The sequence below is a fragment of the Gallinula chloropus genome (assembly GCF_964237585.1).
Source record: "Gallinula chloropus genome assembly, chromosome: 30".
Classification (NCBI taxonomy): domain Eukaryota; kingdom Metazoa; phylum Chordata; class Aves; order Gruiformes; family Rallidae; genus Gallinula; species Gallinula chloropus.
The window spans coordinates 2,260,337-2,287,799 of record NC_140115.1 but is presented as its reverse complement, the minus strand read 5'-3'; the positions used below and the strand labels follow the sequence as shown (position 1 = coordinate 2,287,799).

Here is a 27,463-nt window from a genome sequence, read left to right as displayed (position 1 = left end):
TCTCAAATCCTTCCAAAAAAGCAACGAATTAGAACTCACAGAGGGGGACAGATGCGCTTTGGGCTCGTAAAGGCACTTCTCCGAGGCGGAAGGGAGACGGTCTTCTCCTCCCTGGCTGATGTCTGATGAGCGTTGGGGTAGCAGGATGAGGAGACAAGGCCATCTGGGGAACGGGAGAAGAACTCCTGGGCCCTGGATCTATCCCCAACCCCTGACCTCGTCCTGGCACTCAACGCCCGTGTGCTTTTCAAGCCAAAACATCTTGAACCCGCTTCGCTCTATAAGCAGCAGAACACGTGCTGATGTTGTTGGAGTCACCTCACCTCGGGGCAAAGAGTTTTCCCTCCTGATGGCAAAAAGAAGGGGGAAGAAGGGGAGGAAAAAACCCACCCCAAACCACCCCAAACCCCCGATCCATAATGTTCTCATCCCACGATGCTTTTCATTCTCCCTCGACGTTAAAAAACACCACGACAGGGGCCCAGAAACCCACGGAGGAAAAGGAGGGGAACACAGGCGGGGGGAAGGCGGCCAGGAGTCGTCACTCCTCACAGCACGATCCTGGCCAAACACGCCAAATAACCCTCAGCAAAAACAAATCCCAACCCGGCCGTGAGGAGACTTTTCCAGGCTGGAGGATGGCTTTTCCCAGCCCCATTTTACGCTGGATGGGATGGGAGGGGATGGGGGTTTTCCCCATTTTGTCAGCAGGAAGACAAGAAGAACATATTTTTGTCCTAAGCCGTGTTTAATGAGGGGAACAGCTGTCACACTTGAACCGAGCATTGCAGTTGCAGAATTAGAAAGGATCTCTAGGAAAACAATTGAATCAAATGAAGAAAAGTGCATTAGGGACCAGGGCCAGAGGTTTAAATGTACGAGAGCTTGTTACAGTAACCCTAATAAAACAGCTTAACTTCTAGGTGATTTTGGTTTTAGTTTAGAAAATGATTTTGCTTTTAAAGGAGTTATAGGGGCTATGAGAATATACAGCATGTTAAGGCTTTTAGGGACAAGATGGTGTGTGCCTTTATCACTGTGGAAAATCACTATGGACTCTGAATTAAACCAGTGGGTGCTGGTTACGGACCTTGAGTTAAAACAGTAACACCATGAAGAAACTGGCTTTGGTTATGAAACAGCAGCCGAAGACGAAGTGAGCTTGCTCAAGGATGGGGTTAGGGTTAGGGTTCGCAGACACAGTGAGGCAGAGGATCGATGACCACCAGAGGACCCAGCTCAACACAACTACACAGGCATGGAGGACATTCACATAGGATAATGATTTCCAGGAAATAACATGAATATGCTAATCACTATCCTCCCCTCTTTGTGTTTAAAACAATCAGCGTAGTTAACCAATGATTTTTATAGAATAAGAATATAGATAAAGTGAAGCCATCAAAAGCCAATCACTGCAAAGGTCAAGCTATGAAGCGAGCATGATGTGCAATGACTTGGATAAAATTGTATAAATATGTTGTGCTTTGTACCTTCGGGGGAACACGTCCTTGGTGGAGCCATCCCGCGTGTTCCCCAGCGCTGCAATTGAAGAACTGCTTCTTATCTGCTCTGTGTAGACAGGTTCTTCATGATTGCGACCGCTAAACAAGCTGATATAGATAGAAATTGGTTTAGTAGGCAAATATGAGTTTGACATCTCCAAACGACTAATGGAACAATAGCTAGGAAGAGACAGACACTAACGAGCAGATGTTTTACCATGAGCAAATGTTTTTCCATGAGCAGAATCCCAGAATCCCAGAGTTGTGGGGTTTGGAAGGGACCTTGAGAGATCATCGAGCCCAACCCCAGCTGAAGGGTAGATAACATCAAGGAGGCAACAGGAAGAGGCAGGGTCAAGACAGAAGGAGCTGCTGGTGCAATTAGTCAAGGTGCAAACTGACCTTGTGGCTGTAACTCAGCAATCTGCACCAAAGGTGACTAGCTTACTCTGAGGAAGACTACGAGCCTTCCTCCAGAAGACCCCCAAAGACCACCACCATAGGACAGTTCGCCTGCACCAGAGGGAGAAGAGTTATGATAATGAATTCTCAAAACTGCTTTGAATAGCACAACCTTTTCTCAGAATTCTCCTGTATATGCATGACTCTGTAATCAATATCCCACTGCTTGTTGAGTCAGTGTGCAGGCACGGAGGCGCCAGCCCCCCTTGCACCCAGCACTGCAATAACCAGACCTGCTTTGGGACTCTCCCTGAGTTGTGAAGTTAGTTTCCATGAGTCAGAGTGATCTCCCTGGATTCATCCTTCCTGAATAAAAACAGCCCCAGGAGAGCAATGGTCCTCTGAACCCCAAGGATCTTGAAGGCTGAAACTGAGGAGCTGGCACTATGAAAAATGACTCTGCCCATCTATTAACATGGTTCTTTGACACCATTCCTGCTTGGAAGGACAATGACACTTGGATCTGTACCACACTGCCCACGGAATACATGGAACCGCCCCTCTCTGGAATACCAGTGGCAGTTGCTAACTGGAGTTGGCCCTATAGCTCTTGGCTCCAGAGGTCAGGGAGACTACATTGGCCTTCTCCAGCAGCTGAAGGAACTGAATGTTTGCCTGGTCACAAATCAGTGCAACTCCCCAGCAGATAAACATGATGCTGGGGGACAGCTACAGTGATGTCGAGTGTCCTGACACCAGATACTTGTGAGAACAGCAAGTGAAAGAATGGGACCAATCCCAAGGAACAGCTGCAATGTTTGGGAAAAGCCATCATTCTAATGGGAAATGATACAAGTGCCTTACAATTAGGAGACTTTCATGTCAGTTCTACAGCCCTAACTTGGAGTTTGTGTTTTGACCCATGAAAGGAAACGCTTCTTGTCAAAACAGTTACAGAATCACAGAATCACCAGGTTGGAACAGACCTTTGAAGATCGAGTCCAACCATTCCCATCCTATGCTAAACCAGATCCCTAAGCACCTCATCAACCCTTTTTTTGAACACATCCAGGGAGGGTGACACAACCCCCTCCCTGGGCAGCCTGTGCCAGGCCCTGACAACTCTGCCAGGGAAGAATTTTTTTCTAATATCCAAACTAAACCTGCCCTGGCCCAGCTTGAGGCCATTGCCCCTTGTTCTATCTTCTGTCACCTGGCTGAAGAGACCATCGCCCACCTCTCTACAACCTCCCTTCAGGTAGTTGTAGGTGGTGAGAAGGCCTCCCTTCAGCCTCCTCTTCTCCAGGCTGAACACCCCCAGCTCCCTCAGCTGCTCCTCATATGATTTGCCCTCCAACCCCTTCCCCAGCCTGGTTGCCCTTCTCTGCACTTGCCCAAGGACCTCAATGTCCTTCTTATGGTGGGGAGCCCATAACTGCAGACAGTACTAAAGGTGTGGCCTCACCAATGCCGAGTACACAGATCCCAAGGGGGTGTCCACTCCCTCTACTTAACGGATGAAGAGGAGATTCTTTGTGTGACCATACTCCTGAAGGAGCAGGGTGGCTATGTGGAGATGGAAAGGCCTGCCAAGCATTACCACATAAATGGAGCAGAACATGGGCTTTAGGATACCTAATTCCTGGACACCCAATTTTTAATCACTTGCACCCTCCAGCAGGAATTCTAAGAACCCCTTGGAGGACAATACACAAAAAGGGACTAAAGCCCCCAGTAGTACGTCCTCATGCTTTCCACCATTTGGTTCTCCCCATTGCTATGAATAAATCAATTGGGAAATCTACAGTTGGTATGTCTGCCAGCATGGGGTTATTCCAAAAGGACACAAGAGATGCTAGCCATCAAGATTACAAACTGAGGTTTCTTCCTCAAGGGACGTAGTTAGACCAAAGCTGATAGCACTAGATTTGCTCCCTGCCAAAGAAGGGGGTAATAAATCAAAGCTGTTGTGCAGATATAGATCAAGAAAAGGAAAATGAAGCAGATTTAATTAGTATGAGGAAACAAACAAAACAACTTCAACCAGTAGCTCAAGATGACACATCGTGAGGATTTAAAGAGGTTTGGAATAAGCTTACTTCCTGGCTCCCAAACTTTGCCTGGATCAAGCAGCTTTTTGCACGGATTATTATGATAGGTATGTTGTTTTTAGGTTCTTCTGTGGTAATTCAATGTTCTTTCTGGTGGTGTAAACACAACACTGTAACTTCAGATAACTGGAGGAGAAATAAAATAAGACATCAAGTAGAGACAGGTAAAAATCATTGAAACACAATAGCATCATTGGAGATTACAAATGAATTTGTGAGGATAATGAAAAGGGGGATGGGTGGGAGGATTCAATGATGTAGCTTAAGAGACAATTCAGCTGTTTTGTTAGAGCAGCTACAAAATTGAACCATAACCCTGTAACAGCCTGAAGAGAAGTAAGTGAAGACAGGGGAGTAATAAAGAAAGAGACCACAGCCCCATTAAGAGACAGAGCACATCTTGTTTTCTGCTACAAGCCCTTAGTGTCCAGTTGGTGCAGGAAGGTGCTTTTGAAACTCTGCAGAAATAATCTGCATATCTCTGCCTTTTCTTAGACAATGCAGAGTTAATCTGTATAAAGATGAGACATTTTGCTTCAAAGGAGGCACACATTCAGAAAAGCCATCTGCCCAATGCTTCAGTAAAGGATACCTGCTAAAGAGTAACCAAGGCTAGTGAGTTTTGACGCCAGTTTTTCAAGGCTTCAACAACAAACACACTCTTTTTTCATCTTAGAACCTTTGCAATGCAAATGCTCCTCTCACTTTCCTTCATCAGTTAAAAGCTATCTGCCCCTCTGGGATTCACAAATCCATCGAACCATCTCTCTTTCTAATCTTCCAATCCCTTTTCAACGCATATGCTATCTCCTCCCACCTCTCCTCCTTTCTTGGACAAATCAACAGGAATGGAAAGACAGTGTGATATTTCAAGGTCCCATTTTCAGGCCACCCTTCACCACTAAACAAGTGATATTGTCACCACCCTGCATTACAATGCTCTTTGAATATATCCCTAGGCAGGGGCGTCCCTCCCAGATTTCTCCCGTTCTCCAAGATGCTTGCAAAGGGAGAAGGGAGAGGAACTTTCTGGAACCACTGGCACCCATTTTGGTGCCCAAAAAAGAACTTTCTAAACCAACAGATCATCCACCCAAATCCCAAACGTCCAAACACAAACCTTCCCTGCCATCCCTGCCCTGCAGTACTGCCACAGCGTGAGGAAACAAAGCCATCGCGTGACCTGGATGGAGAGTGGAACACTAGAGACATCTCTGCTCAGCGTATCCTCCTTTGCTCCATGAGCACAATCAGGGGTGTCCTCTTTGACAGTGCAGAGAACCAGCTCACCTGGGCTGCTCTGCGGCCACCTCTGCGCTCAGGCGGGTCTCAGCCTTGCTCGCCAGTGGCTGTCACCTCCCTGCAGCACGCTCTCCAGGCCATGGCACGGCTCCAAACTGGGATCAAACAGGAGCTCAAGGACTGGGGCCGCTGCCCATAATTGCTGCTCCTGACTCTCCCTACGCTGCTCTGTCCAGATCCTTGACCCCACTTTGGGATTCCTCCCACTGTCTGTAGCCCATCAGGATCTTGTTCTTTCCCTGTCTTTCTCAGCAGACACATCTTCTTCCTTCATCTCCCCTCTCTGCCCCTCAGACACTGGCTGATGTTCTCTTTCCCTGACAGCCTGTCTGTCCCTCCTCACCCCTGTCTGTCTGTCCCAGGGCCTGTTGCTCTGCTTCCCTTCCTCCACACGTCTCTCTCCCGCTCCCTGCCCTTCTCTCTTCTCTCTCCATCCCTTCTGCTCCCACCTGCCTTTGCTGTGTCCCCCTGGCCCGCCCCCTGGCCCGGCCTGTGTCCCTCCGTCCCTCTGTCCATCTGCTGTGCCCCTCTCAGTGCAGGGCCAGGGCAGCCTCAGGGAGCAGCCCTGCGGCCTGAGAGAGCTGGGCCGGGCTGGGGGACGGTGTCCCCAGAGGCTCAGGCACAGCAAGGGGAGCCCCGGGGCATGCTGGGAGCTGTAGTCCTGGGGCACAGGGCTGCCAGGAGGCCTTGGTGGTCTGGGCCGGCCCAGGCTCTGCTCCAGCTGCAGCCAAGCTGAGCTGAGGCCAGGGCTGCCAGTGAGGACAGAAAGGATGGGCGTAAGGGGGAAGGAGACACTGTGGGAGCCTCCCTGAGACCAGGCATTGGGCACCCTGACTCCTAGAGAACCCTCTGAGCCCTCCCATCAGGTTTAGTCACAGGGTTCCCTGGCTTTTCCTGTGGGATCTGCAGTTTGTGGGAGTTTTTCATTGTTTTTTTGTGGCTTCTTTGTGTTTTGGGCTTTGTGGGGGTTCTTTGGGTGTTTTAGTCTGTTCGTTTTCTGCATCTGTCTCTGGCTCCCCGTTCCCAGTTTGTAAGTTCTCCCTCTCCCTGCCTGGACTCTTCCCTTGGCCTCTCTCTGTCTCTGCCAGCTCCCTCTCTCACTGTTCTAAGTCCACAGCTGTCTGTCCCGTGGCCCAGGCTATTTGTCTGCCCTTCTCTGTCCCTCCATGTCCAGGTCCCTGCTGCAGTTTTTTATTTTGTCCCTATCCAGCTGGGAGCCCGTGACTGGTTTGCATTTGTTTGTTTTTCTTTCTCTGAACCTCCCTGTCTGCATCCCAGTCCCTGTTCTTCGGATTCCTCCCTCTCTGCCACGCAGCCTTGGTGATGTTTTGCCCTTCTCCATTCCTCACTGGCCAGCGCTTGCTCCTAATTTGTTAATCCTGCCCTCCTTACCCTGTAGTTCTTGTCCTTGTTCCATCTCTCTGGTGCTGGCTCCCAGATGTGGAAAATGCTGGGAAATGTTGCTTTTTGCAAATTGAAAAGGGTTATTGCATTTTCTGTAGAAGAATTTAGGATATATAGAAACTCTTGGTTAACTGAACAAAACTGAACTTTATTGGTGTCCACAGCTGTAACAACAGTAGAAACCAGACACAACCAAAACCAAACCCAAAATAACAAGAGCTCCTAACAGTGCATAGAATTCTATCACACGGCATCATTCACACATTGCCACGGCATCTGCAACCCTGTGAGGAGAAGCATGGGGCCTCTGCCTGGAAGTAAAGCAATAACAGAACAGGAAAACCTTGATTCTTTCTAAACCAACTATCTGAGTTTGAAGAGACCTCTCGGTCTCAGTAACACCCACCTCTCTGGTTGCTCCGCACATGTTGGGTAGGCTGTGACAACCTGAAAGTCTAATGGAAAGGGAACAATACACCACTATAGCCATAGCAAGGACATTGTCCCTACTGCCTGGCTATAGTGCTGGAGAAGGAAAACCTTCCCACTCTTGGAGTTGAAGGACAAAGTTCGGGGGAGGGATTTGGGGTCTCATCCTCACCAACGCCAGCCAGTTTCTGCTGCTCCAGTGCTTGTTCACCTAACTGTGTGCTTTTGGAAATGCACATGCGCAGTTCTCCCTCCCCACCTCCCCACAGAATGTACTAGAAAAGGAATCCAGTGAACCCAGTATTTCTGCCATGATGATGGCACATGACAAAAAAGAAGACTCCAGCCGGTTTTGACCAGGCCTGGGGACCCACCTAAAGCTTAGTTTGCTGAGCAATGGGTGATGGGGTGGGAAAGCTGTGGACTGCCTGCATTGCATATTCCAACATTGATCAGTTTTGCATTTCCAAAACCACAACAAACAAGGGAATGTATTCATTAGATGGTGACAATTTATGATGCATTTTTTAAATTTTGTTGACTTTTGCTTCATGTGTCCTTGTGATCCTCACACATATTCATCTACTAAATGTTCATGTAAAGTATCATTTTTTTGTTTTCCTCCAGCCCCTGAACTACAAGGGAACAATTCTTATTGATTATTGCAAATGCAAATTGTTAATTGTTTGAATGTTTTGATTGTAGCTATTGAGCTATTGTGCACACACTTTTCCTTCCTCCTTTATCTCCTGTCTATCACGGAGTGCCATCTATAAGATGGCAGTGTCGAGCCACAGGGTGGTGTGATGTACTGTGTCCCTCAACAAATGCCTGTACCAGTGGACTTATGTCTCAACATTGCTGAAATATTGCATTAACATGCTTGTAAAGGGTTAAGGAAGACTTGCTAACAGGATGAAGTGCCACAGTGGTGACCTCCCATAAACAATGACTCGCTTGAACGATTCTGCCTCACTGATAAAGAAGAAACACCAATTGGGACATAAGTTTGAGTCTAACACCATATTTTAAGTAAATTACACAGCCAAGGACTATGTGCTCTGTGGAAATAAAATCACTTCTTTGACAAGTTCCAGTACCCCCCTCCTCCTTATCTGTTCATGAATTCCTTGCTTGTCTCTAATTGGTCACAAATGCAGGCAAAGCATTTCATTGTAACTAGTTGAAGCTCCCCCTTGTCCTTGCAGGTACACAAAACCTGCTGAAACCAAACTTGTAGTTTGGATCAGAGTCAAGGGGTAACTGAGTCTGCACAAGACAGAAGGTTACTTGTGGTGACGAAGAGGAGCCATCTGACTTCATCCCCACGACCCTTCACGACCACCACCAAACAGCAGTGCGCAGGCACAGCTGGGAGGAGTTGATGGAAATCACCTCTTGGAACTCATTTTAATGTGAAGCGGGACAGGTTATGAATATGTACAGGTGTATGAGGTCACCTAATGAATAAGTATCATTGAACTGTATATAACCAAGAAGAACTGCCACGTTAGTGTGCACGTCCGCAGTGGAGCAACCCCCCTGCACCCAGCGCTGAACCATGACAACCAGCAACTAATGGAACTCCCCACCTGACGTGAAGTTGATTCGGACTGATGGGATGTCTCAGCTCTGTGGTGGTAGATATTGAAATCTCTCTCTTTTTCTCTCTCTCTCTTTCTCACTCTTCTCTCTTTCTTCCTCGCCCCACCCCCCTCCTTCTCCTGCGCACTTGTTGCAGGCAAATAAAGTGACTTAAAAGTTGACTGCATTTTGAGTCTTAATTCTGTTCCCAAGAATTTTGAAGACCTCCTCATGATAAAGCACCTAATTGGACATCACTCGGGTTCAACCCAGCCACCCCCAGCCACCCAGAGCAATCTGAGGTCGGTTGGAACGCAGGGGGGTTTAACCTCTGCCAAAGCAGTCTATCTGGTGTGGATCATGACATTCCTGACTTGAACTTCTTGAGAGGTTTCTTCACTCTCCTCTTGGTATCTGAGGTCTGTGGACTCAGAAGAAAAGACACCATGGGGCTCATTAATCATACAGAAAGACCTTACAAGCATGTCTATTCAAGTAATTTACTTCAGAAACATTAAGACCTGCGTAACTAATTGGAGAGGTTTTATTTGAGTGATGAAAATTTCAAAGGAGTTTCACAGTGGAGGATTTATTTCATAGGAAAAAATGTTTCTGTCATATCTCTGATCATGGAATAAATTTCAGCAGCATGCTTGTCCTGGTTTCGGTCAGGATGGAGTTAACTTCTTTTGTAGCAGCGGATGGAATGCTGTGTTTGAGAGTTAAAATGAAAGCAGTGCTGATAACACCCTGATGTTTCTAGTTGTGGTCAAGGAGTCAAGGATTTTCTCAGCTTTTCGTATTTCTCTATTCATGAGAAAGGAGGGGCGAAGCCAGGACAGGTGCCCAAGATGGCCAAGGAGAGTATTCCACGCCAATTACATCCCGACCAGGATATCGGGGGGCTGACGGGAGGAAGGCCGAGGGTGGCTCCAGGACACGCGGTTCTTGGGGGACAGTCGGGTTCTGGGACGGCTCTGGGTGGCACGGCCTGAGCTGTGTGGTTTGGTGAGAAACCGCATTGTGTATCAACAGCTTCATAGATTTTTGCTCTAGAGTCCTGTCAGCATTGTTATATTGTATCTTTCTGTTATCTTAGTAAACTATCCTTATCCCAACCCATGGGCCTTTTAGTTTCTTGGTTTTGGGGTTATTTGCCCCTTCCTCTTCCTTTTCCCTTCCCTTGCCTCTCACCCCCCACTTCCCTCTTCCCCTGTGCTTTTCCTTTAAGGAGCAGGCAGCTGCCTGGATCTCGGCTCTCAGCCTGGGTAAAACCAGGACAATGCTGCAATGGATGCTGGTCCAGAGGTCTCCTAAGGAGATCAGGACAGGCAGGAAGAGCAGTCTCTTGAGATCCAACCCTGTCTGGAGAGCTTTGATCTTCTCCAAGCCCAGCAGTTCCCTCACCGGCCTCCTTGGACTCCCAACACTTTTCCTGGCATCATCTGTGTTCACAGGCACTGAAAGATTTCTCTGACAACAAACAGCAGTTCAACATGACACCGTTTAATAACCAAGAAATCTCTCTCCTCAGCTGCCTGCTACGGCCAAGCAGCGTGTGAAGGGGGTCAGCTTTCAGAGGAGAGTCTCTCGCAGAACAGTTTCACAGAATCACAGAATCAGAATCACAAAATTATCAAGGTTGGAAAAGACCTAAAATATCATCCAGTCCAACCATTCACCTATTACTACTAGCTCCCACTAAACCATGTCCCTCAATACAACAGCCAGTCTTTCCTTGAACGCCCCCAGGGTCGGTGACTCCACCACCTCCCTGGGCAGTGCATTCCAGTGCCTGACTTCCCTTTCCGAGAAGCAGCGCTTCCTAATGTCCAGCCTGAATCTCCCCTGGCGCAGCTTGATACCATTCCCTATAGTTCTGTCACTGTCATCTGTTTCAATCAGATACATAGCAAGGTCATTTATCAACACACTGAACCTCTGACAGAACAGTTCATTAGACTTCTGAGAGATGGGATATTTCAAACTCTCTGAAGCTCAAAGCAGAAATGGGTGAGATGAGTGGAGGTGAATAATCAAAGAGCAAGTACAAGTGGAATCCTGTGAGCAAAGAGAAGGCCAGTGGTATGCAGAAGAAGATGAGCAGTTGGTTGCTACTTAGAAACATCCATTCATCAGTTTCAACATGGAATCCTTGAGCTCCTGGTTCCTCATGCTATAGATGAGGGGGTTCACTGCTGGTGGAACCACCGAGTACAGAAATGCCAATACAAGGTCCAGAAATATGGAGGAGATGGAGGGGGGCTTCAGGTTGGCAAACATGGCAGTGCTGACAAACAGGGAGACTACAGCCAGGTGAGGGAGGCAGGTGGAAAAGGCTTTGTGCCGTCCCTGCTGAGAGGGGATCCTCAGCACAGCCCTGAAGATCTGCACATAGGACACCACAATGAACACAAAACACCCAAAAGCTAAACAGGCACCGACCACAATGAGTCCAGTTTCCCTGAGGTAGGCATCTGAGCAGGAGAGCTTGAGGATCTGGGGGATTTCACAGAAGAACTGGTCAACAGCATTGCCATGGCACAGGGGCACTGAAAATGTACTGGCTGTGTGCAGCACAGCATGGAGAAACCCACTGGCCCAGGCAGCTGCTGCCAGGTGGACACAAGCCCTGCTGCCCAGGAGGGTCCCATAGTGCAGGGGGTGGCAGATGGCAACGTAGCGGTCATAGGCCATGACAGTGAGAATATAGTACTCTGTGACGATCAAAAATACAAAGAAAAATAGTTGAGCCACACATCCAGTATAGGAAATGGCCCTGGTGTCCCACAAGGAATTGGCCATGGATTTGGGAACAGTGGTGGAGATGAAGCCAAGGTCAGCAACAGAGAGGCTGAGGAGGAAGAAGTACATGGGGGTGTGGAGGTGGTGGTCACAGGCTATGGTGATGATGATGAGTCCATTGCCCAGGAGAGCAGCCAGGTAGATGCCCAGGAAGAGGCAGAAGTGCAGGAGCTGCAGCTCCCGTGTGTCTGCAAAGGGCAGGAGGAGGAACTGGCTGATGGAGCTGCTGCTGTTGGACATCTGCTGCTGTCAAGTGTGGAGACCTGTCAAAGGATAAAAAGGTAGTGACAATTTAGGGAACAATTCTTTGAGGGAAACAGTTTCCAATTCACATTGACTCCCTGTATTCAGGAAGCTTTTTGTCAGGTCCCTTTTGGGAGGTCTGCTTTGTGCTGGCTTGAGTGTGCCACTGCTGGGAGGAGGGTTGGCTGTGGGTCTTGAGAACTCAGTCCTGCTTGGCAGCAGTCAGTAAATAGAGGGATGTTGTGATCTCAGACTAAATGCCCTGTGGATAGGAAGGAGCTTTTCAGCACTGTTACTCCAATTTCACTGAGGGCAGAGCAGAGTTTTAAAGCTTTGGTTTTCTCCTGACTGAGAGCTGAGGAATCCAGTCTCACAGGGCAGAGCTCCAAAGCTCTCCTGCGGTCTCATCCTACCCAAGAGGATCTCAGCTCTCCGCTCCCAGCCAGGGACACACAGGGCTCAGTGCAGCTGCCCACACACAGGTGATGAGTGGCATTGCCACGGCCTCTGTGCTGAGATGTCTCCTGCATGGGGCTCCTCTCTGGGGCACAAGAGTCCCTGGGAGAGCAGTGCCATTGTGGGAGGCAGCTGCAGCCCAGAGGGAACCCCCTGGAATTCCTCAGTCCTACAGATGTGGGTTCTGAAGTCAGGGTCAGCTCAGTGCCAGCCCCACAATTGGATGTGCCCAGAGCCCCAGGAAATGGTGGGAGAAAGGCAACAAGGACAGGAGAGGAAACGGCAAGAAACATTCCCCAGGAGGCTAGAAGGACAGGCACTCGGAGGGTTCTTCTCTCTGGGACAAGGACCCTGCACCATATTTCCATGCGTCAGACTTTACATCCACTGCTTCTTTCCACAGTGCGAATGCAGACATGCCCAGGAGAGGACAGCTGTCCTGCCCTGTCCCTCTGATGGGGCAGAAGGGCATCCCTTCTAGGCAGCACTTTCTGGTCCCAGAGAGAACCTGTCCTCCTGACAGACCCCACACACTGTCCCATGTCCCAGCTTTAGAAGATCCCTCCAGGAACAGAACCTGCATTGCCCTGCACCCACAGACATACCAGGGAGAGGCTGCAGAGATTTCTCCTGCAGTGAGCTCTCAGCATCCATCAGCTCTCTCAGCCTCACAGGTCTCCCCTTGGTGCCAACAGGCAGTGTCCCCAGCCCTGTGTGCTTGGCAGAGGAGCTGCTCCTGGCCAGAGCTGTCTCTCTGCAGCACTGCTGGGTTGCCATGAGCTCCCGCCATCCCAGGAGCCTGGCCAGCTCAGCAGGAGAAGACCAGTTCTTGTAGGCTCCCTCCTGGTGCCTCAGATCTCATGGGAATCGTTCTATGATCTCATCTCTGACAATCTCAGGATGTCCCTGCCCAGGGCTGTGGGTCAGCGCTTGGCATTTCTGCTTCATCAGACCAAGCCAGGGTGTCCTCAGCATCAGAGCTGCCTGTGCTTTGCCTGGGTTTGTCCTCATGGCCTCCAGTTGTCTCCTCTGAGCCCCTGGGGAGGCTTTGTCAGGAATGGCTCCCAGTGGGGCCTGTTAGTGCTTCAAGGTACTTTGGGCATTACTCCTGGCTTGAACTTCTGGAGAGGTTTCTTCACTCTCATCTTGGTATCTGAGGTCTGGGGATTCAGAAGAAAAGACACCATGGGGCTCATTAACATCCAGAAAGCCCTTACAAGCATGGCTCTTTAACTCATTTTCATTAAAGAGTCAAAACTCCTACAACTACTTGGATTTTAGTTGGGTCCTTACGTTTCAAAGGAATTTCCCATGGAGGAACTTTTTTCAGTCATGGGTATTGTCTGCCATGGCTCAGTTGATAGAAGAAGTGACAGCAGCATTCTGTGATGGACATGGGTCTGCTAAGGAGATCTGGACAGGCAGGAAAAGCAGTCTCTTGAGATCCAAGCCTGCATGGAGAACCTTGCTGTTCCCCAAGCCCAGCAGTTCCCTCACTGGCCTCTTGGGACTCCCAACTCTTTTCCTCACATCATCTGTGCTCACAGGCACAGACAGATTTCTCTGACAACAAACAGCAGTTCAACATGACACAGTTTAATACCCATGAAATCTCTCTCCTCAGCTGCTGCTACGGCCAAGCAGAGTGTGAAGGGGGTCAGCTCTCAGAGGAGATTCTCTCCCAGAACAGTTTTATTCAGATACATATAATGGTCAGTTATTGTTGCAGTCTGGCGTAGCTGGGTGCTGGGAGAGGATGGGGGCTGCAGAGATGGCTCCTGCAAGAAGCAGCTGGAAGTTCTCTGCAGGCCCTACAGAGCAAACATTGGTTGATTCAAGGGCAGAGTCACTGCTGATCAAGGCCAAGCCCATCAGTGATGGTCACAGCGCCTCTGGGAATCACATTTAGGGAAACATAAACGCAAGCAGCTGCCTTTTTCCAGCAGAGAAGGGAGTGAGAAGATGGAACGAACTGTGCAGACACCAAGGCCGGGAAGAGGGGGGAGGATGCGCCCAATGTGCCCGAGTGAAAGATGCCCCTGCAGCCTGGGGAGAAACCCATGGTGGAGCGGGTGTCCCACCGCAGCCCAGGGAAAAAGCCCAGACCCCACCTGCAGCCCGTGGAGAGGCCCCACGCTGGATGGAGCAGGGGGAGACAGACAGGAGATGCTGTGACCCACGTTGGAGCCAGCCCCTGCCAGCACTGGCAGCCCGTGGGGAGAGACATTGACACAGAGATGAGCGAGGGACAGATCCGTGTCAGAGCAGTTTTGCTGGGGGGAGGCTGGTGACCCCGTGGAGGACTGGGACTGAGAGACACTGTGACTGATGACTGCACCCATAGCAGTGACCCACAGTGGGGCAGCTCATGGACTCATGTTGGAGAAGGCCGTGGAGGACTCTCTGCCATGGGTGGGACCCCACAGTGCAGCAGGGGGAGGGTGTGAGGAATGAATGACCCCCCTACCCTGGCCAAGAAGGAAACCAACTTGCAAGGGACTGACCGAAGCCCCATCTCCCAGTCCCTGCCCCTCCCATGCCACAATGTGGGGGAAGAAGGGAGCAAAATCCTGACTAAACTGAAGTCTGCAAGAAGGGAGGGGTCGGGGGAAGGTGCTTCAAGATCTGGTCCCGTTGTTTTAAGATCTGGTCACGCTTCTCATTATCCAACTCTGGTGTCACTGGGTGTGCAGTGCAGTGTAATAAACTAGAGTTTTCTGTCCTTCCCTCTGTTGAGTCTGTTTTGCCCAGGTCGTTCATTACAGGATGATCTCTCCCTGTCCTTATCTTGACTCCTAAGCCTCTTGATATCTATTTTCTCCCCTGTCCAAATAAAAAGGGGAGGGATAGATGGACTTTGGTGGGTGTCTGGCCTCCAGCCAGGGCTAAACCACCACACCCACATCAGCCATATGCCTTCTCTCAGCATCAAAGCTGATCCAGCACCAATGAAACCACAACGTCATGCACAAGTAAGGGGCACACTCCTGGCCTATCCACCACTCAGGCAAAGGTGATCTCACAGCATCTACCCCTGACATGTGCCCATTCCTGGCTTGTCAGGTATTTTGGTACCACTGACATCACAAGGACATTCCTAAGATATCTGTCAGTTCCTGGCCAATCATACATCCAGCTACCAGTGGCCTCAGAAGGACCTGTACTGTCCATAAGCCTGGTCCTAGACTCAGGCTAGAGATATTTCCTCAGAACCCACACAGCCTGTTGGACTTTTCCCAGCCTATCAACTATTCAGGGAGTAATGATACGCTCTACACAAGTTTTGGGCCTTGTCTGACCTATCAGCTACTTGGGAACCACTGACATCACAACACAAACCATCTGCCTTCTCTTGTCCTGTCAACTGTTCCGGAATCAGTGACCTCACAACAACCTCCACTGTCCACAGCCTGCTCCAGATCTGTCAGTATGACCTCAGAAGCACGTATTCCCCTATTGGCCAAGGACACGTTGAGATTTCCAGTGAACTCCCAAGCATCTACCAAATCTATGAGGCTACTCTCCACATGCTTGATCCATTGCATACCTAAGTGTCCTGTTTTCAGCTAGGATGGAGTTGAATCTCTTTTCTTATAGTGGATAGAATGCTGTGTTTAGGAATTAGGATGAGAGCAGTGCTTAGAGCACCCTGTTGCCAAGCAATCAATGGCTTTTCCAGTTGTTCATATTTCCCTACTAATGAGAAAGGATGGGATGCAGCCAGGACAGGTGACCCGAACTGGCCAAAGGGGGTATTCCATACCCATTCTGTCATGCTCAGCATAAAAGCAGGGGCTGGTTGGAGGAGGCAGCTCCAGGACGTGCAGTTTTAGGGACGGTCCAGTTTTCGGGATGGGTCTGGGCTGCACGGCTGTCGCAGATGGGATAGATCAGAGGGATGCACTTCACTCTTAAGGGAGAGGCAATAATATGTTTATGGATATAAACCAAAAGGGTGTAATGGTTTTTGGTAATAAACGTGAGAGTAATTAAGATTCGATGGGAAGGTAATCTTGATTAGTTAGTGCATAGAGAACAGGGTCAGATGAATCTATCAGGGAGACCCTCCCGTTGAGTCACGATGTTCAGAAAGAATCCCCTTGTGTTCTGAACTCCTGCTCAGAGAGGAGCCCAGGTGCGGCTGGATTCAGTCTCAGTCCCAGACTTGGTCAAGGGTTTATGTCTAAAGGATTATATGTATAATCAATCCTTTCTATTTCTCAGCCAAGATCACAAATGTTAGTGCACTTATTCCCAACTCACTTACCCAGGATCTGTTGCAGATCTGTCACGGCAAGGATTCTCTCGACCTCGAGGAGTAACCTTGAGAGGCGTCCCTTTCAAGGGGAGATCCTGACGTGCAGCCCGCTGTCATCTCGGGAGAGCTCAAAGGGCTCTTGGACTGCTCACTATTTATGGAGTAAGACGATTGGCTCATAGTCATATTTACATACCACCCGTGGACAGTGGACACTGACCAGTGCCTGGGTGGGCACATTAGCATAGATAACCCTTGGTTATTGTGTTGTTACCTGTCTTCCTGAACTCACTGTGAGACAGATCAGAAATCACAATCAACACCAATGGTTACCAATCAATCCATATAAACAGGGAAAAGTCAGGAAAACATGGGGGCAATGGGGGAAGCATACCGTCACAGGCTATCAGGAGCGTAGTTTTCACAGTTCCTCTGTTGCTTCCCATTTCCCAGCCTGGGTTGGCTGCCAGTGTTGGGACTCCCTCCCTCCCTGTGGATCTAAAATCATTCTGACTCTTGTCAGCTCACGCTTTAAGACCTCTGACTTTAATCTGGGTGATTACAAAGCTTAGGGATCTTTCTTCCATGAGGTCATTTGGATTGTTTTTGAAACTATGGGCTTTCACCAAAGCTGCAAGCATCATATTTCAGTGGCTTGTCTTTAACAGGAAATCCTGGGGCCCGAGGCCTGCCAGTTTGGTCAGTGGCAGCCAGAGGTTTTGACATCCAGTGACAGCAGTTATCCCACCTTGGAGAACTGGAACGACCTCGGATATGAGCCACGGCAGCTTCTCTCAGATTGATGATTCTGTGATAAGAAATGTTTCTTTCCTTAGTAATGTTTTGGTCACAGTCACGAAGAACTTACCTACACAGAGCAGATAAGCAGGCACTTCTTTTATTCCAGTGCTGGGGAACACAGGGGATCGCTGCGCCAAAGACCTGTTCACCCACAGGGACAACACAACACATTTACACCATTTGTTAGCACTGGTCAAAGTTGCACAGAATGCTGCTTCCTAATTCTGCCTTTGCAATCACTGGCTTCCAGTTGTCTCACTTGATCTATATTCCTACTCTAAGGAAATCGTTGGTTCACTTCACTGACTTCTTGGACTACAAAGAGGGGAGGGTTACTGTTAGCATAGGGATGCTATTTCCTGGAAGTCATTATCATGTCCCCAGCCCACGCGGAGTGATGCTGAGCGGGTTCCTCTGGTGGCCGTCGATACTCTTCCTCACTGTGTCCCAGGACTGAACCCCATTCCTGCGCGTGCTCATCTCATCTTCGGCTGATCTTTCCTAACCCTTTCCTCACTGCCCTGTTCTCCTGATTCTGAACAATTGCTGCCAACCAGATAATCTCCACACTGTGCATCTCTTCAAGGCTGTAAATAGCGATGGAGTATTTTTGTGCTGATTCTGTCTAAGTGCCATTATCTCCAGCAGTCTCTAGACATTTTTTAATCCTCGTGGGGGATTTTCTGTAGAAGTGAAGGAGCAATAACTTTGAACATCTAGTGCACATTTATTCTCTGTGTTATAAAACAGGACTCCTATGAATGGCACGTATTAACTGGGCGGTGTAAATACGGATTTGCTGCAATTTGATCATTCTCTGGCTTTCTGTATTTTCTGTCATACCCAACAAAGTAAGATAGAAATTGCAGCCAAGTGTTGGATGGCTTTACATTAGCCAAGGCTATTCATAGTGATCCTGCTTCCTGCTTCTCTCCCTGTCAGGAAAGTGATGCTTGAACCTTGCCACCACAGTCTCTGTTTCCAGTGACTTGAAGTACAGTGTGACCTAAACCAGGACATGGGGAGAGCTGTGCACCTCTTCAAGGCTGGAAATAGTAATCACTGGCAACTGGCAGCCTTGAAGAGATGCAGAGCTTGTAACAGTGCCCGCGTGGCTGAAACCGTGCTGCCAGACAGCACCCACACTGACATGGCTGCCAGACAGCACCCACACTGACATGGCTGCCAGACAGCACCCACACTGACAGGGCTGCCAGACAGCACCCACACTGACACGGCTGCCAGACAGCACCCACACTGACATGGCTGCCAGACAGCACCCACAGTGACATGGCTGCCAGACAGCACCCACACTGACATCACTGCCAGACAGCACCCACACTGACACGGCTGCCAGACAGCACCCTCACTAACATGGCTGCCACACCCCCTGTCTCGGGCTGTGTTGCTGCTCCTCGGGCTCTCACAGCTCCGCTCCCACCAGCACAGGGTGTCTCCTTTCCCGGGCGGCTGTTCCATTCCCCACAGGAGGGGGGAGTTTCTCACCCTCCAGCCTCTCCCCACCCCCGGCACCCCCTCTCTCTGCAGCTCCGCTCCCCCGCCCAGCCGGGGCTTTTGGTATCTGCCACAGCCTGGGCAGCAAGTCCCTGCCGGAGCCATCTTGGCCTCGTGTGGAGCTGGCAGCCCCAGAGCTTCAGGCCCTCAGTCCCTGGTAAGTTCACCCCTCTTTTCCACCCCCTTTTCTTTGTGATGGCAAATTTTTGTGCAAATTTCATGCTGCAACGGAGAGAGACGAGACACAGCTTGATGCAAGAAAGAGTTCACAGCCTAAAGGCTCCATCCCATTATCTGTTAACCTGGCAGCGCTTGAGGCTTTGATTCTCAAACAGCATGCCTCAACTCACAATACTTTTACCTAACAATCCTCTTACCTCACAATCCCTTTACCTCACAATTCCCTTACCTCACAATGCATTTACCTCACAACACCCTTACCTCAAAATCCCCTTAATTTACAATCTCCTTGCCTCACAATCCCCTTGCCTCACATTCCCCTTACCTCACAATCCCCTTGCCTCACAATCCCCTTGCCTCACAATCCCTTTACCTCACAATCCCCTCACCTCACAATACCATTTACCTCACAATCCCCTTGCCTCACAATCCTCTTACCTTACAATCCCCTTACCTGACAATCCCTTTACATCACAATCCCCTTACCTCACATTCCCCTTACCACACAATCCCCTTACCTCACATTCCCTTGCCCTCACAATCCTCTTAACTCAAAATCCTCTTAAATCACAATCCCTTAACCTCACAATCCCCTTACCTCACAATCCCATCACCTCACAATCCCCTAACGGCAAAATCCCAATACCTCACAATTCCGTTACGTCACAATCCCTCTACCTCACAATCCTCTCACCTCACAATCCCCTTGCCTCACAATACCTTTACCTCACAATCCCCTTCCCTCACAATCCCCTCACCTCACAATCCCCTTACCTCACAATCGCTTTGCCTCACAATCCCCTTACCTCACAATCCCTTTACCAGAAAATCCCCTTGCCAAATAATCCCCTCAACTCACAATCCCATTACCTCACAATCCCCTTACCTCACAATCCATTTACCTCACAATCCCCGTAACCTCACAACGCCTTTACCTCACAATCCCCTTTCCTGACAATCCCTTTACCTCACTGTCCCCTCAACTCACAATCCCTTTACCTCACAATCCCTTTACCTCACAATCCTGTTGCCTTTCACAAGGCGCGGTGACCTGGTTCAGGAATGGCAACGGCGCCACACTCTGGCAGCACGGTCCATCAGTTCACAGACACCAATGTGCTGGACGGCAAATGGTGTTTATTAGCCAGAGGCACGGGGCTTTATACCCCAGGGCTGTGATGCCACTCCCATCCTCTCACCTTACCAGCTACTTGCTATTGGTTACCTGTGGAGGGGAGGGGTCCTACCTTTCTGTACAGCGCGACATCTTCCGACCGCAAAGCCCTATCTACCGACATTTCCCCCCTCCCTATGCCTACTAAAACTACTTACAGTGCGAGTAAGATTTTGGTTGGATTGATCTAGTAATCAGAAAGTAACATTTAACAAAAATATTTACGACTATTCTTTGGAGTATTTTGTGATCCTGACATCTCCCTAACACCCATTCCCACGGTCGATGTTCGTACAAACCCGTAGACGGCACGACAAACCCTAAAAGTAAAATCATACAGAGACATTGTGGCCCTTTGCCACGGGGGCTGTTTTGCCGTTGTTTGGATTCCTCTTGTTTAGGAGTCTTGAATGCAGACAGGATGCTTGCTGACTTGTCGTCCTCCTCGGCCACCTGGGTGTATCGGTCACGGGGGCGCCCGATGATCTGATCCTGTGGATAAAAACTCACAGTTTCCATTAGTTTTATTCCGGAGGTCTGGCTGAATGGACTTAAGTGGACACCATTTAATTCTGCCGTCTTTTTTAACAGCAGCATACCCTCGTCCCGTAAGGACCAAACTCCACCCCTGTTCCTATTCTCCCAGATCATTCCTGACTACAACTGGTGGGCCTTCTTCAAGTGCCTGAGTGGCCCAATGTTTTTGGGTAGGACTGTTTACCTCCTCTCCTCTGGGGAACAGATTCAGTGCTAACAGAGCAGTTGCCAACAGGCGTGCTTGGTCTCCTGTAGGAATGGCATTGGTGAAACCCTCTGCCTTTGCTAACACTTCTAATTTAGATTTTACTGTTTGGTTCTCTCGCTCGACCATGGCTTGCCCTGTGCTATTATACGGGATTCCGTACGTTAAGGTAGTACCCCATTTCTGAGTACCCTGGCTTTCAATAGGGCTAAAGCGTCCCTTCCCAACAAGGGTAGGGCTCCTGACATGACATATGGAAAGAGGGTGATGGTTTTTTCTGGTCCCTTTTCAGTATGGAGTGTGATTGCTATCAATTGAGCACTCTTTCTGGCTTGAGTTAATCCCCCAACTCCTCCCACCATGGGGGCATTTTCCAGTTTCCAGTGTGGGGGCCAGTGCGTTTCGGGGATGACTGTGACGTCTGCTCCAGTATCAATTAAAAAGGGAACACTGATGGTGGTGTCATTTAAAGTATTGTAAAGGGAGCAGACTCCCCACACCACCGGCGGGTCATCACATTTTACAGCCAGGGCCACCCTGGGGTCCTGACCCCAGAGGGTAGTCCCTGCTGTCCCTGAGGCAAAGGTAGGTCTGCCTGCAATGTTGGTTGGGCTATATAATTGGTCGCTTCTTGAGGGGGCAACAAGTTCAGAATCGCCTTCCCCCATTTGTGGCTGATATAATTGGGCCGCCTCATGTCCCACTCGGGAGAGAACTGGGTGCGGCCCGAAAGTCCCCTCCCTTTGAAGTTTCCCTGATTGTTACCCCCGCAATCCTTGGCAAAATGTCCCCTCCTCCCACAAGACCAACATGGTCCTCAGTTTGGCGTGGGGGGAGCGCTATTGGCGGATTTCCAGACTGAGGGCAATTTCTCCCGATGTGACCTGCCTGACCACATTTAAAACACACCACTGCCTTGGCTACTAGGGCGTGAACAGCTGCCTGGATTGGAATTAAATGTTCTTCCCTCGCAACATGCTTAATCATGTCCGCAATATTTGACCCTGCTGGTAGTGATCGGAGAATTTCTTTGGTTGCCAAATTACACTGCTGACGTCAGCATTCTGCTACGACCGGGCCTTTTGCTTCTGGAAGCAGCGATGACGAGTCTACTGCTGCTTGGACACGATCCACAAATTGTGTGAAGCTTTCGCTTTCGCTCTGCTTTATTGTGGCCCATGGTGATGGCCTAGGGATGGCTCTAGAGACTGCGTGAATAGCTTCTCTGGCTGCACGAGTAGTTGTCACGATCTCAGGGGCCCGTAAGCCCTGTACTTGTGCCTGAGGGGTAAGCATTGCTGGATCTGTACCCATTAGCCGCTGCAGGATAGAGCCACGCAGAACATGATTGTCCCCAACTGCTTGGGCCAGTAGCCTCGCACAGTTCTCCTCCCATTCTTGTTTAAAAACAATCATTCCTGCCCCGTCAAAAATCAGTCTACAAGTTTGTTTTATATCAAAGGGAAGTAGGTCATCTCCTCCAAAAACCCCATCTATGAGAGTGGAGACCATGGCTGAATTAAGCCCCTTATCCGAAAGTGCTGTAACGATCGCTTGTATATCCTTAGTGTTTATTGGCGAGTGAGCCCTCTGTCTCCCGGGCATCACCCGGACCGGGAACGCTGACGCGGCAGATGGTGCCCAGTCGGCACACGCAATTTGTATCTTTTTCCAATCCGTAAGAGGAATATTTTCCCCTAATGATTCTTTTTTAATTTGGATGGGAATATTTTTGCTTTTGATTTTGCCTATTCTGATTTCCTCCTCCTCTCCTGAGCTGGAATCGATTACGAGCTGCTCGCCCTGACTAGTATCTGACTCTGAGCCAGAACTCGACTGACCGGCCACTTCCTGTTTTCCCCTCCTTTTTGTCGGGCTCCAACCCCGCCCACCAGCTTTGTGGGTGGGTCTTTGTTCCCGACCCCTCGACACGCCCCTCCTCCTCGGCGGGTTCTGATTGGCTCTCCGCCTGTCACTCAGTCTTTTGTCCTTTCCTTCTCTATTTCTACCGCCCTTCTCTTCCCCTTCCCTTTCACATGAGCTCACCAGCTCTGGAATTTCCTCCCTTTTCACGCCGAAAGTATTTTTGTCCCGCCCTTCTTTTCTGCCGGCGCCTTCTTGGGGAGCACGTGGCGGCGGACATTTTTCCTGAGATTCTGATCTTTTAGCGGCAGCCCTGGCCTCCTCGGCTAGCCCACCCCAGAGAGATTTTGCTCGGTCCTGCCCCTCCATAGGCAGATCGGTGTTCGGGGATGGAGGAGGCTTATCGCCCTTTCAATCTTTGTGCTCGGCAGGCTTATCACTGTCTGGAGGCTGCAAAGTTTGTGTAGCCGCCCTCCAAGTGTCCTGCTCTTGTATAGCCTTCCGGAGGGCCTGTACGACCCTCCCCCACGATTTCAGATTTTTCCCACTACCTGAGGACATAGTTTCCTCAGCCAAAGCATTAGTACACTTCCCCCACACCTCAGGATGGAGAATATCAACTGGCTGGTCAATGACCCTGATTTCTAAAAGTCTTGCAATGATGAGAGTAAAAGCTTTAGCCTTACACTCAATACCCCACTGCATACGCAATCCCAATACGACCTTCACAAGGGCTTCCGTCCTCCTTGTGGGTCCGAGGGCGTCCCCTGCACCGGGCTGGTCCTGCCGCTCCGGCCGCCATTCACCTGATGCCGGCGAGTGTCCCGGGTTCCGGCACCACTTGTTGCCTTTCACAAGGCGCAGCGACCTGGTTCAGGAACGGCAACGGCGCCACACTCTGGCAGCACGGTCCATCAGCTCACAGACACCAATGTGCTGGACGGCAAATGGCGTTTATTAGCCAGAGACACGGGGCTTTAAACCCCAGGGCTGTGATGCCACTCCCATCCTCTCACCTTACTGGCTACTTGCTATTGGTTACCTGTGGAGGGGAGGGGTCCGACCTTTCTGTACAGCGTGACATCTTCTTACCACAAAGTCCTATCTACCGACAGTCCTCTGTCCCCAGGCCTATCTTTAGAAAATGAAATTGGACTTTTCTGGGGGATTATTTTCAGTCAAATTAAAATGTTTGTTGATGCTGAAAATATTAGTTAGTTAGGACTGTGAAAGAAATGGACTTGTGCTCTATCCTGTGTTAGCTGACATCATCACATTAGTAAAACTCTTTCTAGAAGACAGTGTCTGCTTAAAAGTCCCTCTGCATCTGTACAGAAGTTGAGAGGCAAGAATAAACTGATGATAGTGGCTGCACACTAACAAGCTTCCAGGGCAAAGTCACTGAGTGTGGAGGCCCATGGCAGGAAGGAAGATTCCTGGAGGTTTAGTAGAGGCTGCTCAGGGCTGTGGGTGATGAAACTCATTCAGAACATTGACACGTGCCTCCCTGAATGCTGGTTGGAGCAGGAAATCAGGGAGCAATTTCAGGATGACGAAGTGAGAAGATACAGACGTGCTGTGTCATGGAGCCACTTGGATGTGTCCTGTCACACCACAGGGCCCAGTGGTCCTCCAATGCCCAGTGAAATGGGGAGGCTTTTGGTCACCAGCTGAAGTTAGTCTCTGGTCACCGTGAGGGTGGAAGCTTGCAGAGTGCCTACACACCCTGTCTCTTCAACCTGGCACTGCCCAGAGCACCCTCCACCTTTTCCTGTATCCTAATCCTGGAGCACTCACCTATCACCCTACTCTAAATGCCAACACCATAGTTGAAACCCTCACCAGATGCCTGAAGCTTAACCCATCCCTAATGCTGAAGCCACCCTCCCCACATCTTCAACCCTTCTCCAAAATGTTTCCTAAAGAGCTACAATGAGGGCAGGGATTGTGAAGGAAAGGCCAGGGAGATGAGGTTTGGGGCAAGAGGAAGAAGGTGGCATTGCTGGTGATGATACTTCTGCTGGAGGAAGCTGGTCGGTGAGGAGCAACATTGTGAAGTGCTTGAGATGCCTGAGAGCGTCATCCAGGAGGGAAGGGACCGTGGGGAAGGACAAGGAAGCAGAACATGAAAGGGACAGCACTTGATCCCTACTCTTGACATGCCAGCCTTGATCTTGGCCCTTCCTTCTAGCCCTAACCCAATCCCCTAAGCCACAAAGCTGAGCAGCCCTGAAATCATTTTCAAGAAGCACTAAGCAGAAACATAAATCCTCACCCTGAGCCTCACCCAAACTGTAAAGGGGGATCCCTGACCCTTAGCCCTGTGAGGTCATTGAACCCTTGGAGGAGAAAGGTGAGGTGGCATCTATCTTTGAAGGGCTTGTAGAACACAAGGGGAGTGGTGGGTGGGGAAGGGACTTTTATTTCATCTGTGCCTCAGAATCTGAATAGTGACAGCCTGATTGCAGAAAGCTCATGTCTTGGGTTGTGACATTGCTTCTTCCTGACATCTCACAGGATGGGTCACTCTTGCAGGTTCTCCTCCTGCTGGTGGATTTCAACCACCTTGTAAAAGGAGAGTGGGGACTGGTAGCAATCCAGGAGTATCCTGGGTTTCATCAAAGATGACTCCTGAGGTAACAGACCTACGAGAGAGTAGATCTATTGGTTACCAGTTAGTCAGTAGGACCCCCAAGGAAACTGCCCTCAGCACCAAAGAAGCAGAGAAGAGCTGGCAGATGTTTTAAGATGCTGTCGTGGTTTTACCCCAGCTGAGGGCCAAGATCCACGCAGCTGCCTGCTCCTTAAAGGAAAAGAGCAGGGGAAGAGAGAAGAGGGGGTGGGGGCGTGGGTGTGTATGAGAGGCAAAGGAAGGGAAAAGGAAGGGGCAAATAACCCCAAAACCAAGAAACTAAGAGGCCCGTGGGTTGGGATAAGGATAGTTTACTAAGATAGCAGAAAGATAAAATATAACAATGCTAACAGGACTTTAGAGCAAAAATATATGAAGCTGTTGATACACAATGCAGTTTCTCACTGAACCCACAGCTCAGGCCGTGCCACCCAGAGCCGTCCCAGAACCCGACCATCCCACAAGAACCGCGCGTCCCGGAGCCGCCCCTGCTCTTCCTCCTGTCAGCCCCCCGATATCCTGGGCAGGATGTAATTGGCATGGAATACTCTCTTTGGTCAGCTCGGTCACCTGTCCTGGCTTTGCCCCTCCTTTCCCATGAATAGAGAAATACGAAGAGCTGAGAAATTCCTTGACTGTCTGACAGCAACTAAAACCATCAGGGTGTTATCAGCACTGCTTTCATTTTAACTCTCAAACACAGCATTCCATCCGCTGCTACAAAAGAAGTTAACTCCATCCTGACCAAAACCAGGACAGCTATATAACACTGTGCCACTCACTAATAAACGCCATTTGCCGTCCACCACATTGGTGTCTGTGAGCTGATGGACCGTGAGGCCAGAGTGTGGTGTCGTTGCCATTCCTGAACTGGGTCGCCACGCCACAAAAGGCAACAGGAGGCCCAAGGTCAGTCTCTGGGGTTTTGGAGTCGGGGCTACAGAGGATCCAGACACTCTAACAGAAAGGTAAATACTGGCAGCACATGAAGGGGTTCGAGCCACTTCAGAAGTGATTGGGACTGAAGCCCAGCTCCTGCTGGCACCCCGACTGCCGGTGCTGGGCTGGATGTTCAAAGGGAAGTCCCCTCCTACACAGCATGCCACTCATGCTACGTGGAGCAAGTGGGTCACACTTATCACACAGCAAGATTGAATAAAAAACCCCAATCACCCAGGAACCCTGGAAGTGATCACAGACTGGCCAGAGGGAAAGATTTTGGAATATTACCAGAGGAACAGGTGACACGTGCTGAAGAGGCTTCAGTGTACAGTGAACTTCCAGAAAATGAGAAGAAAAATGCCCTGTTCACCAATGGGTCCTGTCACATTTCTGGTAAACATCAGAGGTGGAAGGCTGCTGTATGGAGTCCTACACAACCAGTTGCAGAAGCTGCCTATGGAGAAGGCAAATCCAGCCAGTTTGCAGAGGTGAAAGCCATCCAGCTGGCTTTAGACATTGTCAAAGGAGAAAAAAGGCCAAATATTGCATATTTCTCTATACTATTTCCTGGATGGTGGTCCATGGCAGATGGTCTAAATAATAAATGATGTCATGAACCTCCCCAGGACTCTGAAAACATAAGATCTGCGCATGGTGTAGATGGTGTGGAAACAGGAGTGGATAATGTCCTGGTTCTGGCCAGGCCAGAGCTCACCTCCCCTAGCAGCCAGCACAGGTGACCTGAGTTTGCCTGGGCTGTTTTTCACACCACCTGACATCACTTCCCCATCCAAGGGACTGGCTGAGGAGGGGTGGTCATGGCATGCTGCAGCACTCTGTTATTGATGGGTTTGTAATGTACTCTGTGCTGTCACTGGGCGTGAGTGCAATTGGGGCTGTTATTGTTCCCCTTTTATGGTGCTTTTGTCAGTAAACTGTCCTTATCCCAACCCACAGAGGGTCTGTCTGTTTTCAGGCAGACCTAATGCAAAGAGAGCACAGGTCTGGGTCACACAAGTTCAGGAGAAGCTGCATTAGGAATGGGATGGAGGTGCACTATTTTATTATAGATTAGACAGAAAAGAAGGAAAAAACCTTCCACAATGTGGTGCAGT

General features: G+C 49.7%; 1 protein-coding gene across 1 annotated transcript; it reads right to left on the bottom strand.

Moving 5' to 3' along the window:
* Nucleotides 1-10,855: 10,855 nt before the first annotated feature.
* LOC311202483 (olfactory receptor 14C36-like) lies at nt 10,856-11,434 on the bottom strand (the record flags this gene model as incomplete). The annotated part of the gene is made up of 1 exon (XM_084277068.1): nt 10,856-11,434. One exon carries the CDS (start codon nt 11,432-11,434, stop codon nt 10,856-10,858), a length of 579 nt encoding a protein of 192 aa, XP_084133194.1.
* Between the last annotated feature and the right edge of the window lie 16,029 nt (nt 11,435-27,463).